The 16544-nt window shown below is 34.3% G+C and overlaps 1 protein-coding gene across 2 annotated transcripts in view; it reads right to left on the bottom strand.

Annotated features, from left to right (window-relative positions):
* The window catches only part of LOC128012962 (guanine nucleotide exchange factor VAV3), a 73358-nt gene extending 57925 nt beyond the window's left edge, over positions 1 to 15433 (bottom strand). Inside the window, exons 1-2 of one of the 2 annotated variants that reach the window (XM_052595574.1) lie at positions 15058 to 15433; positions 3531 to 3647 (exon numbers count right to left, since the gene is read on the bottom strand). In XM_052595574.1, coding sequence (XP_052451534.1) covers positions 3531 to 3647; positions 15058 to 15261 — 321 coding nt within the window. In that variant the 5' untranslated portion in view covers positions 15262 to 15433. The remainder of the gene's footprint in view (positions 1 to 3530; positions 3648 to 15057) is intronic. The other variant, XM_052595573.1, reaches the window with a different exon arrangement.
* Positions 15434 to 16544: the final 1111 nt, after the last annotated feature.

Below are 16544 nucleotides of genomic sequence, written 5' to 3'. Positions count from 1 at the left end.
CTTTATCCTTAGTAGCAGTGATATATTTAACTATGGAAATCCAATAGCAGGAGAGATGCTCTGCACTTTGTCTCCTACTGAGTGACTTTCTGGCCTTCTGATCTTCTTCTATATCCTTCAAAGCCCACATGCACTTGACATTTGTACAACTCATAGATCTAATCATGTTATTAATCAATTATGGTGCTAAATATGTTCCATCTTCACTTTAGTAACAGTGACAATTTATAAGCAACAACGCTTACAAGAACCCATGAGATGACCTGATGACTCTTCCGACACAGTTTCTTAGGAATTTCTGTGACTTCACCACACCAGCTCAAGGTTTTACTGAACTAAGTAACTAACATTTAGGAGAACTTCACCCATCTGTATTCAGTGGGTCTGAGATGACAAGTCAGCCTGCATGTGCACTAAAATGCAGAAGCAAATTTCTAATATGTCACATTTGAACTTATTTCCATTGGTTTGTCAGCAGAATTTGGTTCAGAATAGAACATACATGCTGATTCTAGAATCACAGGACTGATGTATCAATAACATCATGGGACATGTCACATCGAGTGTAATGACGTATGCAAATTCTCAGCTATAACATCAAATTTAAGTACCTAAAAATCGAATCTCGTCCAAATAACTTTCTTCATGAAACAAATACTAACTTTCTAATGTTTTTGAGCTAGATTAGAAGCAGCAAAACATTTTTTTTCTATAATAACTACTATTAATTTAGCATTTAATCATTTATATGTGATATATAATTGCCCATGAATGCCATAAACTCCTTATATTCAGATACAATGAACCAAAAAAAAAAAAAAAAAAAAAAAAATGCTTAACTGAAAAGTCAAAATTATTAAATCCTCATGAGAAATATTGGAAACTAATGCAATACAGAAATTGCTAAGTTAAGAGATGAACACTGACAGCAAAATGCCCACTGGGATAGGAGGTACTATATATATATATATATATATATATATATATATATATATATATATATTGCTGAAATAATATGTCCTAATTAACCATTTAGTAAAGATTTCTGCTCTGATTGGTAGATAAGAAGCATCAGATGAATAGATGAGACAGGAAGCGATAGACTAGAGATAGGTTTATGAATGGATTGATTTAGTTGAGATGTCACTGTGGCTGTAAACATACAGACACATCGGTCAAGCTAACAGCCCTGCAGCTCAAAAGCTTATTACTGGAGAGCAATCGTTACCATCCATCAGTCAGTGAGAAATACGTCATCACAACAGGCAACCCCAACACCACTGTACCAACACCACAAGAAAATAGAGATGAACATAATCAGAAATCATTTTATTTTTTACATTTAAAATGCAATTCATTAGAATGCAAATGCAATTAATTTTATATTAAAGACACATATTTTTATATTAATATTCGTACTGAAGAACCATTTAAATCCATAATATTTAAAATGCACTAAACACACACACAAATGTTTTCGAGCCTATTTTAAATATATATTTATATTATTTTACACATTATGTTTTTTATTAAATATGATTCCATTTATACATTTATAAATACATTTAATAAAAAATAATAATAAAATAAATAAATTGTGACATACTATAGCTGTGCTATGTTATTCCAAATGTCCCTTTTAAAATGCTTTCAGAACATTTGCATCCTTGTGATAAAACAAGTGTTGGCAGAGTTGCCTGTAGCGAGTGTCAGATAAATGAAACAGATGTTTTGCCAGTCATGTGGAAAAAATTGGTGATGTCTTCTCTGTGTGTTCTACAGAGGGCCGAGTGTATGCCATTGTCTAAATCTGCGTGTGAACACTTTCCCCTTCTGTGCTTATGAATAAATTCATAGAGACTGTATGAGATAAGAGAATCAACAGATGTGTGAGTACAGCAGACAGCTGTGGACAAATCACACGACATGAGCTCTGATACATGTCTGACAGTGAACTAAACCGTCTAAAACCCAATAAACACTGCACTTTATAAGAGAAGGGTCAAGGGCACAGGAGCCCTTTCCATGCACGAAAAAGACACACAACATGTATTTGACTTTTTTTAAAAGCATACTAAGATAAATGGGGAGGTGTAACTTCTAAAACGAGTGACAGTATACTCAAATGGTTGAATTTGTCGCTCCATTAGCAGTCTGCGCTCAGTAGGACACAGCACTAGCTGCAATTTATGGTGCAGGAAGCACTTAAAAAAAGAAAGAAACCTTTTTCAGAAAGGTTTATATCTGAGTGAGATTTTTTTAGATATGAATATTTATTAATTCATTAATGAAATTAATTAAATAATCAATAATACACACACATATGTGTGTACTGCGTATATTTATTATATATATATATATATATATATATATATATATATATATATATATATATATATATATACAAACACATGCATGTATATATTTATGAAAAATATATATTCAATATAATTTTATATTATATAAAATATAATAATATACAGTACATATATGAATGTATATACATATATTTTTTTCAAAATATATACTGTATATATATATATATATATATATATATATATATATATATGTATATATACTGTATATATATATATATATATATATATATATATATATATATATATATATACTTAAATATTTTCATATATTATATACATATTATTATAATTCTGTTTTTGTGGACAGCTACAAAATATGAGATAGTATTAAATCTAGATTTATTCTGTCTCTTTCCATTTTGTTTGGCAAGAATCACATCAAAAGCCGCTACAGTAAAGCTGATGGCATGCTGTTTACTTGTTTGCTTCCCATGGGAGGAATATTACATGATCTCTCACAGCATCATTTACTGTCTACCGCTCACATTTCACAGCAGGTGAGAGAGGACTGACAGGTCGCTGAGTTTGCATTAGGACACCCTTTGGGGTTTAGGGGCTCTTGACTGTATTGATCAGTATCAGGCCTGGGGCAAACATCTGCCTGGAACAATACGCTGACAAATTCACAACTCAAAGTTAAAAAAACAGACAAATTTGAATTTTAAACACATATGACTGCATGCAATCAGTCCAACAAGCATGTAACTAATTTGAAGATGTAATACATCTAGAAAATCGCGCTACACCCTCACAGAGGGCGGCCGTTTCCCCTGCTGTCTTCCACTGATCTTTAATTAAACATACCGAAAAGTGGATTAAATTACCAGCAGGATGAGACACAGACACTGAGACTTTATTGCAGCAGACAGCCAACAAAGAGCTCAGCATCTCTGAACATAATCAACTGAGACACAACACCATAAAAAACACAGTTAGCTCACAGGCTAATGTCAGGAAACTTAAACACAACAACATCTGTGACTGATGCGACACCATAAACTCTGAAGGATGACTGTGGCACATGAACAATTCAAATGATGCCAGCTTGAGTGTGCTTGCAAACAGAGCAAGTAAATATGTCAGTGGGTTATAGGATAGGTGCAAAGTGAATGTTGTTCAAACCAGAGAGTTAAAAGTCAAATTTCATCTTACCTTTCCGAAATCTCGAACGTCAAACAAATCGAAAGCCTCAAACAGCTCGCTCTTCTTCATGCCGAATATCTCCGAGCAGGCGTGCAAAAATGTCCTGATGTTCTTCAAGCAGAGAAACTAAACAGAAATAAACGGCATATTTTATATTAAAGAAGAATATATATATATATTTTTATTATATTAATATTAATGTTAATAAGTAACATTCACAGCACTTGATGATTTATTTAAAAATAATTATAAACTTAATCTAACAAAAATATTATTGAGATTTATATACATATTTACATGGTTCACACATAGTCATTTAAATGCTCATGAAAACTATTTTGTAACAGAAAATAATTTAAAAAAAATGGTTTGATTTTTTACAACACCAAATGTCATGATAAAATAAAGTCATACAGTATATCCCCTTTACAATATATTAATACAAAGACATTAGTTCATATTAAAACTGGATTCTTCCCCATCTTAGAAATTATTTCAACAATAAAACATAATATGTCTTTAAATAAAGTAAGGAAGAGAAAGGGACATCACTTGAGGTTTATGAAGCCACGTTTGAAAGTTAGCAAAACTTCTACATTCTTTGAAAAACTCATTAGCATATAGTTTTATTCTGATTGCATAATGTAATATAATCATATAATGCTACATAGACCTATTCTTTTTTAAACATTCCTATATTCAATTAAACATGAAGGCATATGGGACCTAAACCTAAAAAATCATATTGAAAACCAAGACTAAAATGCAGACAAGCTTGCATTATTCTTTTAGCGAATCTTGACTAATGAGTTAACCAAAGAGCAAAAGATTGGCACACATCCAAACATGGAGTGAAATGAGACGAGTCTCCAACACGAGCTGTCGTATTAAACAGACACCTGTGTTGACTCATGACCGCAGCTCTGTTACAAAACAGATACTTTATCAGAACTCTAGATCCAGAATCTCATCAGCAGAGCATGCTGTTCAACCACAAAACTCCACGGTAACTGCAAGCTACCAAAAAAAAACCATAATATAACCAAATGATTCTAAAGATTTGAGTCCTTGTGGTTATTTGAGTGAAAGTCGGTAATAGTCCGTAATAGCAGTGAAATTAAAGCAGTACTGTTTTGCATTATGCTTGCAATATTGTTGTCAACATTGCTTAAAATATGGTCAGATTAAACCAACCAAAAGAAAACAGACACAAACCACATCAGCTAACTTCAATCAATATTATATAAAGAGTTCATTTGCAAAAACAGATAACTCTGTTTTTAACCATTTTCAAAAAATCATGCTTTTTCATTGTGCATTGGATAGTTAAAAAATACAGCAAACAAAATAAAAACATAGAAACAATAAAAAACATGATTTTGAGTGAGTTATCTGTTAAACTCTTCATATATATATATATATATATATATATATATAATTCAGAATTAATCATTCTTATTTTACAATTATTAAAATTATCAATTACTATACTTTTTTTAATGATTAAAAATTATAACAAAAATAAATTAATATTTTACAATTAATAACAATAATTAAAAATTGTAATTTCATTAGAAATCATATTTAAAAAATCATTAATCACTTCAATAAATTATTAATAATTATTCATTTTGTTTGTAAAAACAAATAAAAACATGATAACAATAAAAAACATGATTTTGAGTGAGTTATCTATAAAACGTTTATATATATTAACAATTATAACAAAAATAAATTAATATTTTACAATTAATAACAATAATTCAAAAACTTACATGTCATTAGAAATCATATAAAAATCATTAACAAGAACATTAATAATTTCAATAAAATAAACATAATTATTCATTTTGTTTGCAAAATGTATATTTCTATTCTGTTTTGTTAATAAATCAACACACTAATCAGTCCAATAGTTAGAAGCCTGCACTTAATTTTTTTTTTTTTTTTTTTCTTTACTGGAAATGAATTTTGCACCTTTCCGATAAAATAAGAAAAAAATGACAGTTTGGTAAAGTTATGATCTGTAATTTCCTTTTCCAGTATGTGCAAAATGCCAAAGTGACAACAGACACAGGAAATTTGCATCAACAGTGCAGCGATGTGTTCACACAACAACCCAGAAAACAACGATCTGAATCTGTCCTGTTATGGTCCACAGATCAGCACCTTTGCCCTCTCGCCGGGCACGCTCACAAGAATGTGTCTGTTTCTACCAGTTCTATTGTGACCCTCCGTCTGTCGGTGGCCGTACGTCTCCTGTCAAGCTCTTGAAAAAGACTTGCTGCAATGCCATGTTTCTATCTTAAGCATCAAGAGGAAGTGAATTATATCAAGAGTCTCTGTTTTATGCGGCAGCTGCACCTGTGATTTTCTTGAAACAGAAAGTGCTCGTGTTCTAATGTGAAACTGTAACCTCCGTGAACCCTCAATCTGAAATCAGACTCGTCCTTTGGCATACTGATGTGTAGAAAACATAAGCCAGGCAAATTCATAAGGACAGCTTTTTCTCACAAACAAACTAATAAGTCTTATCTGTGAGAAGCCTGAAGATCAAAAGCACCTCTCGGTTCCCATTCCCTCTCTACAAATGACTCCACCAGAGGCCTAGGGCCGCGCTTATGCACAGATAAGACGTGCAAATGTTTAGCGAGCAACTGTTTTCAACACATTATTGGAAAGGCACATCTCGCGCTTGCCCTGGAGTCTTTAGGAGTCCTGCAGGGTCCGGAGGAAGCTAGACAGAAACAGAGAGGAAGACGAGGAGAGGCGAATGTTTTGCACATGATGTGTCTGTAGCATCACAGCCGCTTCAGACCCGGTGGGTTTTATTGGAGAGAAGCCCTGCTTAACCAAACACGGCTTTGGAGGAAAACTGCTATTCCATTCACTACTGCACAGCTGGATCTCTGCAGGAGACTCACAACTGTCTTTTCCTACTTCTCCTGAAGGGCGTACTGAGACTAAGCAGGAACATAGTAATACTGAATGTATAGCATTTTTATTTATAATAAATAGCTTGTGTAAAACAGATAGCGAGATACTGACTCTGGTTTAAAGGGGACATGCCATAAAAAATTAATGGATTTATTTCTTGCTGTTTTGAGATATGAGAGTGTCATACTATGTAGATTACGTTTGGGAATTGAGAACTGATTCTTATTTTGCATTATTATATTGCATGAGTATCAGCTTTCAAGTGCATGTCACATTGTTTTCAGCAAAACTAACTCCTGCCTAATTAAACTCCAAATATTAACAAACATTAAAAAACGAACATTGTTAGATGCAATATGAACACATTTCATCTTTTGTATATGCTTTTGAATATATATATATATATATATATATATATATATATATATATATATATATATATACACACATATTTTTCATTAATTGCATCAAGCAAGAATAACATTGAACAACATTTTCTATAAAATAAAATACATTTATAAAAAATTATAGTAAAATGTAATAAAAATTATTTTATAAATATTTAATAAATCAAATAAAAATTATTTACTATGATTTTTTATTTTTTTTTCATAATATATATATATATATATATATATATATATATATATATATATATATATATATAAATACTGTGTATATATTTATATATATATATAGAGAGAGAGAGAGAGTTTCCTAGATATTGTATTATTTATTCCTTAAAATTACTAGAATTACTAGTATTCATATTGAATCATGCGCATAGATCCATTCAGACCATTTATGTACACTAAGCTGAAAAAAAGGAAAACCCAGGTTGGTCAGAAATCTTGAGAGTATTATCACAGCATAACCATTGTATTTCATTTTCAGCAATTAGGCCCAAACTTGAAAGACTGAATTACACTGGAAGCTTCCGCATAAAAAGAGGTTTGCTAATCATAATAGATGTCTTCAAAGTACAGTACAGTAGCTTAAAGACTCTGATTAAGCATCAGAAATAGACTGTTACTACAGCACATTACAACTTTTTCAGTGCAAGAAACATGGACTTGTAATAAAAAGCTATACAAAGAGTATATGGCTACTTTAAAGTCCAAATGATTCGTTGAAATTGAGTCTGAGTCCTGATATCCGTCCTGATATAACAGCAGTGTTTCCAGAAGTACCAAAAACCTCATTCAGAAGAAAAAGGAAGTCAAAGGTGTTGTAAATCGATGGCTTCAGACACGTTTACAAGCGTTACGTCCTGTGAAGAGCACCAGCCATGAGCCATGTGCAGCTTTTACACTTGGTTTAACAGAGCAGACAGCTAAACAAGCTGACAATGTGCTGGATGAAGCATGGATCCGCAAAGATGTTTTATTAAAACTGCGTGCATGAGAGCACAGAGGGTAGAGGGTGACCCAGAGCATCAACTCGACAGTCAGCAGGGCATGCTAACACTTAAGCATTCCTCATAAAATATGCTTTGTTCAATGCATTTATGAGCTAGATTTTATCTGACATCTGGTATATATGTTGCGATGGTTTTATGAATTGTAAATGTAGTCCGTAAATGCTCTCCAAAGCCACTTTAAACAGTCGGATGAAATCTCCATTTAGTGCTATCAATGCTAACAACAACAGTGTGGTGTGGTGCAGTGGTAGTGAGTTTATGCACCATTTAGACTTTAATCTAAATCAATTTATGTATTTGGGAACAAAACAGATGGGTAATTTAAATTCTAATGTATTCTAATGTATAAAGTATTTTAAATATAGAATCTATGTTTTAAGAACCTGGACATATTGTTAGGATGGATGAATGGAACAAACGAACAACCGATAGATTTCCGATGCAACAACTGTTTTTTCTTATTAAGGATGGATGCTCATAGCATCACTCTGTGTAAAATGGACAGGAGGGGCAGAGGATAAACACTGGCTGGTGGCTAAATTGTCATCACTAGCAGAACTGTGGTGAATTGACCTTCACAGGGCACTGCACACGGGTTGCTGCACACCACACTGGGAGAAATGAACCGTCAGAACAATGTGAGAGGGGTCTGATGGTCAGACTCAGTATCAAACAGAATGTGCTACTACAAACACGAGGCTATGTGTTTGAGGTAGCATACTACCATACCATTCATGTTCTGCTGCATTGCATTTATACTCTGTGCAGATATTCTGTATCCATAGTAGGCAACTAATAAAACATACTGTGCAGTATATAACAGATTACAGTACAGTGTCTCTCACAATGCAGTCTACTAAGTCTAATAACAAAGTAAACACACACTAATAAGAATTAAACATATTTATACCAATCTTGTAACCAGACTTCGCTGCACATAGCAGACACGTACAAATAGCCAAGATAGTTAAACAGCTCCAAAAGGTTGTCGCGCGCAGCGGACAAGAACATCCACAAAAGCAAATATTTTTAACAGCACATATAAGCCTACGTTATTTAAACTTATGGCTACGTTATTTAGAATTTGTCACTTTATGGTTTCCATGGTGACGCGTCATTGCTTGTCACGTGACACACTGCAACAACAACATAGCTGAATGAATTATGATCTGCTTTTATATCATTTTTCCTTTTTATTCAAAATATTCACAAATTTGTTAGATATGGCATGAAATATCTGATATTCCGATTCACAAATATATGCAAGTGGAAGTGTTTTAAAACACCTTTATAACGATCGCGTTAGTTGAGCTGTATGCACGACGGCATCTTAGTTTGTGCCGCAGATGCAGTTCAGAGAATCGGATCTGTTGGATTTACAACATGTGATAAGTAAACTTTAAAGTTACTTACACAATGTGTATCTGATATGAATAAAACTAATTATAATGGAAAGGATTATTATTGTCTCGTCCTTTGACATCAGTGTGTATTTTACAAACTCTAAATGTATTGTTTTTTTAGTACTTAGTATATGTCTGAAACCTAAAATAAACATTATGTGGTTGAAAACACTGAAAAGTTGTGATATATGACAGCTCTGAACGCGCCTCTCTCGGGCTCAGCGCCAGCCAACACGTGAAAGCACATTTTAATTTAGCGGTTGATCACGTCATGCACTGGGACCAGCCTAGACTGATCACACCGGTGTGATCGTACGTATGTGCGAAAGGGTCAATAATTATTTAGATGTGCTCAAACCTCCTCGTGCATGAACTTCTTAGGTTAATAACAAACAGGAGGATTTAAAAAAAAATGTTAATACGTTTATGTATTTATTTTTTTGCATCTGTCAGAGAGTGCTGTAATGTCTGCAGCACCCCTACTTCCCACGGCCATGAAAGGGACATTTGCAGTGAATACTTTTGTGCTCTTTTGTTTTTTTTTTTAAACTGCAAAATTTTTTTTTACAGTGTATCAAATGATTTCTTTCCTCTAGAAGCCAGACTGCAAATCTGATCCTTGCTGCAAGGCACATGTCAAGTTGTGTTTGTGTACTTGTGTAATGTACTTCAAAAAAAGCAGCAGGATTGTTCGATTCAAAATTGTCATCCATGACAATCCATGTGATGTGTCTGAATGCACTTTAACAGCACTCAGATCATCCGTTCTTTTATTTGATCTCAGGAGCTTCACTTTACAGATGCATCAGCACTTTCAAATGCAATTTGATATTAGTGCTACACTGGCATCCTGGTGAAATTCTACCAGTGCCACCACATTTTTACAGCTACCATTTATGGGCTATTTTTATCCCGACTGAGACAAGATAATGCTCATTTCATTGTGCGCTGTAATGTCATTGCACCAGTGAAGGGCTAAAGTAAAGGCTGCTGCACTGCTGCAGGATGTGTGCATGCATTTACGAGAGCACCACTGATTGATCGTCATCCACGTGTCATCAAAAAGCCCATTTTGCCATGTGAGCACAGAGAAAGATATCACTGTTTTTATTGGCCACTTAAAAGGATGCACAATTGGATGCTACAATTAAATCTCATCATCAATGACCGTCTCTGTTCAGTTTAATGTCATCAGTGCAGACGGTAAATGCTTTTACAATGATCAAAATACAATTCAAATCTCATAAGAGGGGCTGAGTAGGTTTTCAAAACATAATAATCATGGATTTTCTGCAACAAAAGAGCTCTGCCTTAATTTACAAATCCTAATGCATGTGTGTATCCCTTGGTGACCGGCATAATTAGCACATTAATGTGCAAAAATCCATCTGTGCAGTTCAAAAGATGAACTGTAAATGTGTGATTCACACTGTCTTTAGAGAGTATCTTTATTCCTCCTGATTCCCAACCATCTACAGTAGAGCCTGTTACCTTGGTGACAGAAGGAAAGGTCAGTCTCAAAGAGATGCACAGAGAGAGAGAGAGAGAGGGAGAGATTTGGCTGGACTTATTAGACCTTGTAAAGATTAGTGCATCCTGAAAATATGCATTAATATGCATGACATGCTGTTTTTGCATAGGCGTCAGATAGCGAGCTTATGCGCTAACCAGTACATAACCACTCAGAACACCAGAAACTACCTAAAAAATGCCATAAAAGACAGCAACAAAAAATTAGATGCATGATTTGGGGAAATTATTTGGTTTTAAATCATGTTGTTTATGGTAAAAAAAAATAAAAAATAAAGTATTTGTAAAATAAATAAAATAATAATAGTATATTTTTACAGTGCAATTGTGCAATACCAATGATTTTGTTTTCATATCATTAAAATCAAGTTTTCCGTCTGGTGAGAGGGAAACATTTTCAGCTTGTTTATAAGCTCAAATGGTTATTATAAGCTAAAATAACTGCACATGCATGAGATGAGTTTGTGTGGAGCAACATTTACTGTGAACCAAGCACTTTGAAAGACTGAAAACACTAGAGCATGAGCTGCTCATGTGTAAAAGCTTACAGCGCTGCGCTTCCCTGTGAAACATGCAGTGCATATATTTATGTATCGCAGCCTTTGTAATTTGATACTCACACTGAAACATATCGCAGTTTTGGTTTTATTTTGATTAATCGTGCAGCTGACACATCTGAAAGAGCAGAAAGGACTTGATAAGTATGCTAACATCAACGTCTTTTGTATTGAACAACCGCACTCCTATTTCCTTCACAAAATGCAAATGTCTAGTTATTCCTCTTTTACACTACATCAAATCAGTGTATTGCTGCAAACCAGTGCAACCAGTCCCTGTCTGAAATGTACAAATCCACAGTCTGACACAGAGAATTACGAAAACAACCTTGGAGCCCCACCGTAACTAAAACGAATGGGTGTTTCAAATGTTCAAACACAGACATATGCTGCTGTGACCAGTCTCTGACCTCCCAAAAGGAGCTTTTAACAGATAGTCTATGTAATATACAGTATACGCGTATCATTCAAAGACATTCTCCACAGACACTGCATAAAAAATTCAAGTATACACTTGAAAAACAGCCCAGGATCTGTCATGCACATTTTTGTAAATCACATCGTATTAGACAGTGTTCAGACAGGAGCTTGTTACTCGTGGTTCCACTGAAAAAAGAGAGAGATCTGAGCTCCTGGGGGTTCTGATGTTTCACCACGGCACAGTCCAGGGTCTTTAGAGGATGTTTAGTTTCCTTTCTCCATCCCATTTCCTCATTTCTGGCGTTATTTCTCGGAAACTATCTGCACAGAGTGGGAGTCAGCATTTGTGCTTCCCCCTCCAACCTAATGATGAGACAGTGACTGGCATTACAACGATAGTGTGAAATAACCGCTCACCGGTGATTTTGCATCAAACCAGATACACACAACTGGGTAAAACTGAGAGGGCTCAAGTGCATACTATGCATTTTGTAGATAACTTCACTGTTTGATAATGAAACATATTGCATACGTAATTCTAACTGACATCTGTTGATATCTAAATCAAGTTTTGAGGCCCTACCAAACACCTGTTGCCATTTCCTTCCACCCTTCTCAAAAGCACGTGTTTTAAACGGAAGAAACCCATAAACCAACCAAGTCCGATTGATGCAGTGCGTGAGAAAGATGCTTGCCTTTGTGGCTTCCTCAAACTTGCACTTCCACGTTTCATGTTTCAAACCTGCCCAGAAGCTTCTGTGTTCTAAACCTGTACTTATGTAGTCCTAAGAGAATGCACTAAGTGCTGTTTGCATTTTCTATGCTGATTTAGAAATAAAGAAAATTCAGAATTGGATATATCTAGATATATAATTTAAAATATAACTATAGAATATAAATCTACATTTAAAAAAAAAACAGTAATTTTACATTGTAATATTGCTATAATATCTTACAAAATTACTGCCTTTAATGTATCGTCATAAAAAATCTTACAGACCAGAAACTTTATCTTTATATATATATAGAGAGAGAGAGAGAGACAGAGAGAGAGAGAGACAAAAATACATTTTTTGATGACTAGAAAGTTCAGAAGAACATTGTTTATTTCAAATATTTTTAAAACAATTCAAATGCCTTTAATGTCTCTTCAATGCATTATTGATAAATAAAAATATTATTTCTTAAAAAAAATTATATATATATATATATATATATATATATATATATATATAGAAGCATATTTTTATTATTATGTTTTATATCATTATGTTTCATTACTATATTTATATGTATACATTAATTAATTTATATTATTTAATTATTAATTTAATTAAATAAATTGAGAACATCATTTATTTAAAATATATATATTTTTTAAATCAATGTATTTGCCGTTTCTGTTTCTTTTATTTATATTTGCCTGTCGCAAACTTCAAACCATTACTGATATTTCAGGGGGTGAATTCAGCATTATATTTTAATTACACGGCTATTTTAGGGTAAAGGGAACCCCAAAGGGCCCATTGGGCCCCTGAAGGTGCCCTGATGAGGTTTTTAGTTTGCTCTCTTCACTGCTTTTGTCTGAGCTGTTGCCCCTGGGACGCCCGTGTCTGTGTCCCATGTGCTGTAATGAGTCTTTGATAAAATAGCTTCCAAAAAGGTCATGAATAATTCAAGGATTCAGATGATGCCCTTAGAGATGGAAATTTCACCTCTGTGCTCAAAACACTGGTTTACACAGACCATTTGCTCATTTTCTGTTCCCTTTTTTTCTTTTTTCTTGCGTATGTAAATTCTCAATGGGTAAAACTGCTTGGTGAATGGAGATGCATCTACGTCAGTGCAGATGAAAATCAAAAACGCAAAAAGAAACTATGATATAACAAACCATATGAAAACAAAGAAGCATATCTGATGTAATCAGAAGCAAGGCGATGCTTCAAAGCCAAAAGGACGTATGATGTAATTCTGATCATATACAGTAACCTTCAACAGAAAATGTCAGCGAACCAAAGAACTAAAAGCTGACCCTTTTGACTTACTCTAAATGTTTCTTGGAATCAGCACACTGTGACTACACCACATTGACAAATATAATGCAAAGGTCTATTCTCATCAAAAGGTGCACGCGTGCCTATCTAGACACTAGTTTGCATCCGTTTCCTTAAAAATAAAGGTCAATATTGTGAATACTGTATCTGTCAGTCCTATGAAGCATCATTGGGTTGACAGCAGCTTTCCGCTCATGTGAGAGGGATGTTTAATCAAGTCCAGAATTGGAGCAGATGGTGTTTGACAACCGAGAATGAGAGATATATATCAAAGGCCGTGTTTTCAATAAAGCAGCTTCACACAGACAACTAAACCCGCTCTCACCTGACAGAATACAATGAACGAGACCTGACTTAAAAAGCTTTCGTCTGACCCTGAGCCAGACCGCTGTAGATTTGTGGTTTTGACCAAATTATGTATAAAAAAAGCACTTTGTGCTCTTCAGTCTAAACTCTTGGACTCATTTAACATATGTTTTCTCTCATAGACGGTTATATATACTATGTACAGTAGGAAGTGAAGAATTCTCCTTAAAGGTGTACTCACTCATTTTTTTGGATATGTGTTTAGCCAGTTCTTATTTGCGCCATATAGTGGTTTTAGAAGTTATACTTTTGTTTTTATGTTTTGAAAAACATCTTGTGCACTGAAAGGACTAAATAAAATAAACATATTATTATTATTGTCATCAACTCAACTGAATGACCCAGCAGCTAACAGGGAATATTTCCATTGTAGAGAACATTCAGAAATATAATTTCCATTTAAAACTTAATGGAAATGCTAGCAAAACGTTTAGTCGGCTGGGTCATAAAATCTCAATATTTCTCAAAGATTTTTCTAGAATTCTTAATCATCTTTCTGTTTCTTTTCATTTTTGATGTATAAAACGTTTAAAACAAACAAACAAAAAATGTCTGAGTGCATCTTTGAACATCTCTCTTGATATTGTAACAGCAGTGCTCATTTAAAGCTATAGGGGGCAGAATTCAGCAGACGCAAATAACGGTACTGGCATATCTGGCGGAATATAAACTTTCTGTTGCAAAACAAATATTGTATATATAAGTAGGTAGGTACACAGCAGTAAAGCAACCTTTATCATACACACAACAACATGTGTTTCTAAAAATGCTTTTAACCCTAAATTATTGAGTTTAACGTCTACTGTTACTGAAACAGAACTTCTTGCCTTCGTGTAGGCTATCTCTTACCTGTGACATTTGAGGTCTCAGGTTGATCTCCCTCAGGTTGATGGACTGGGGTCTCAGGTTGTTGAGGAGCTGGCACAGGAGGACCCCATCCCGCAGGGTCTGCGCCAGGTCGAACACCTGAGCGGACTCCCATGTCACCCGATGGTTCGGTGGCAGCACCCTGCAATTGATCAGCCATAACGCACATTGTCTCCAATGCTCCATCCTGTCCAGTGGTGCACAGTAAAAGATTTAACACCAGTCCAAAACCAAAGCGCAAGTGGCGTCTCCTCGTCCGATGCGCATAGCAGAATCGCGGGAGATGTAATGACTGGATGGTGTTTCCAGGGTTGGAGCATCAGCGGAGACACACTCGCTTGCAACTCTTATTTTCACTCTCCCCTCCCCTCCCCACGCCCTCTCTCTCTCTCTCTCTCTCTCTCTCTCTCTCTCTCTCTCTCTCTCTCTCTCTCTCTCTCTCTCTTCCTGCTTCAGATGTTCCGTATGTTACGCTGCTCTGAGTCTGACACCCGGAACACCCGGAGGACAAAGCCAATAGCCTATACTGTTTAGTAGCCGCTATATGTCGACCCTACGTTTTAAGCGTTTGAAACTATTTCAGTAACCACAGAAATTCGATTTACAAGTTTGCTAACAACGCTTGCAACGCGCAGAAGTCGCTTTCGCCTGACGAAGTCGCCATAGCAACGCAAGTCCTGTCATTATTTACCAAATCATTTACATATGTGACCCTGGACCACAAAACCAGTCACAAGATTTATACATCATCTGAAAGCTGAATAAACATGATGTATGTTTTGTTTAGAACTGTATTTGGCTGAGATGCATGAGAGGGTGCAAAAAAGAGAAAATCGCTTTTAAAGAATGAGGTTGTTAGCAATGCATATTTCTAATCAAAAAGTGCATTTTGATATATATATATATATATATATATATATATATATATATATATATATATATATATATATATATATATATATATATATATATATATATATATATAGGAACTTTACAGAATATCATCATGGAACATGATACTAATATTTTATTAAAATTACAAGCTTAACCTGTTAAAGTTATTCTCTGACCTCAGCTAACATACACAACTCACAATGGACCGTTTTATTAGTAAAATATTTTATAATGTTAACTTTGTTAATTTTTCGCTAATGCAATACTTTTTTTTCTTGTAAAGTGCTAGTTCTATAAAACGTTTTAGGAAGAAATTACTTAAAAAATATAGCATATGTCACTTTATAATTTATCCAAGGACATTCAAACACAATGTTTAATGTTTGAATACATTCTGTATAATGATTAAATCATCCCATAACCACAGTATCTTTTCAAACTTTGACAATGATAGATTATATTCATTTCATACTCCAAAATGCAGAGCAGATGACTCAGTTTAACCTAAAACTAGGTCTGTTTGTTCACCTCATCTGCAGTTTGTTATTAGCTGAGTTTTTTACATACAAGCACAG

The sequence above is a fragment of the Carassius gibelio genome, chromosome B24, assembly GCF_023724105.1.
Source record: "Carassius gibelio isolate Cgi1373 ecotype wild population from Czech Republic chromosome B24, carGib1.2-hapl.c, whole genome shotgun sequence".
NCBI classification, from domain to species: domain Eukaryota; kingdom Metazoa; phylum Chordata; class Actinopteri; order Cypriniformes; family Cyprinidae; genus Carassius; species Carassius gibelio.
Note: the sequence above shows the minus strand (reverse complement) of the source record. Positions and strands in the feature narration are given on the sequence as shown.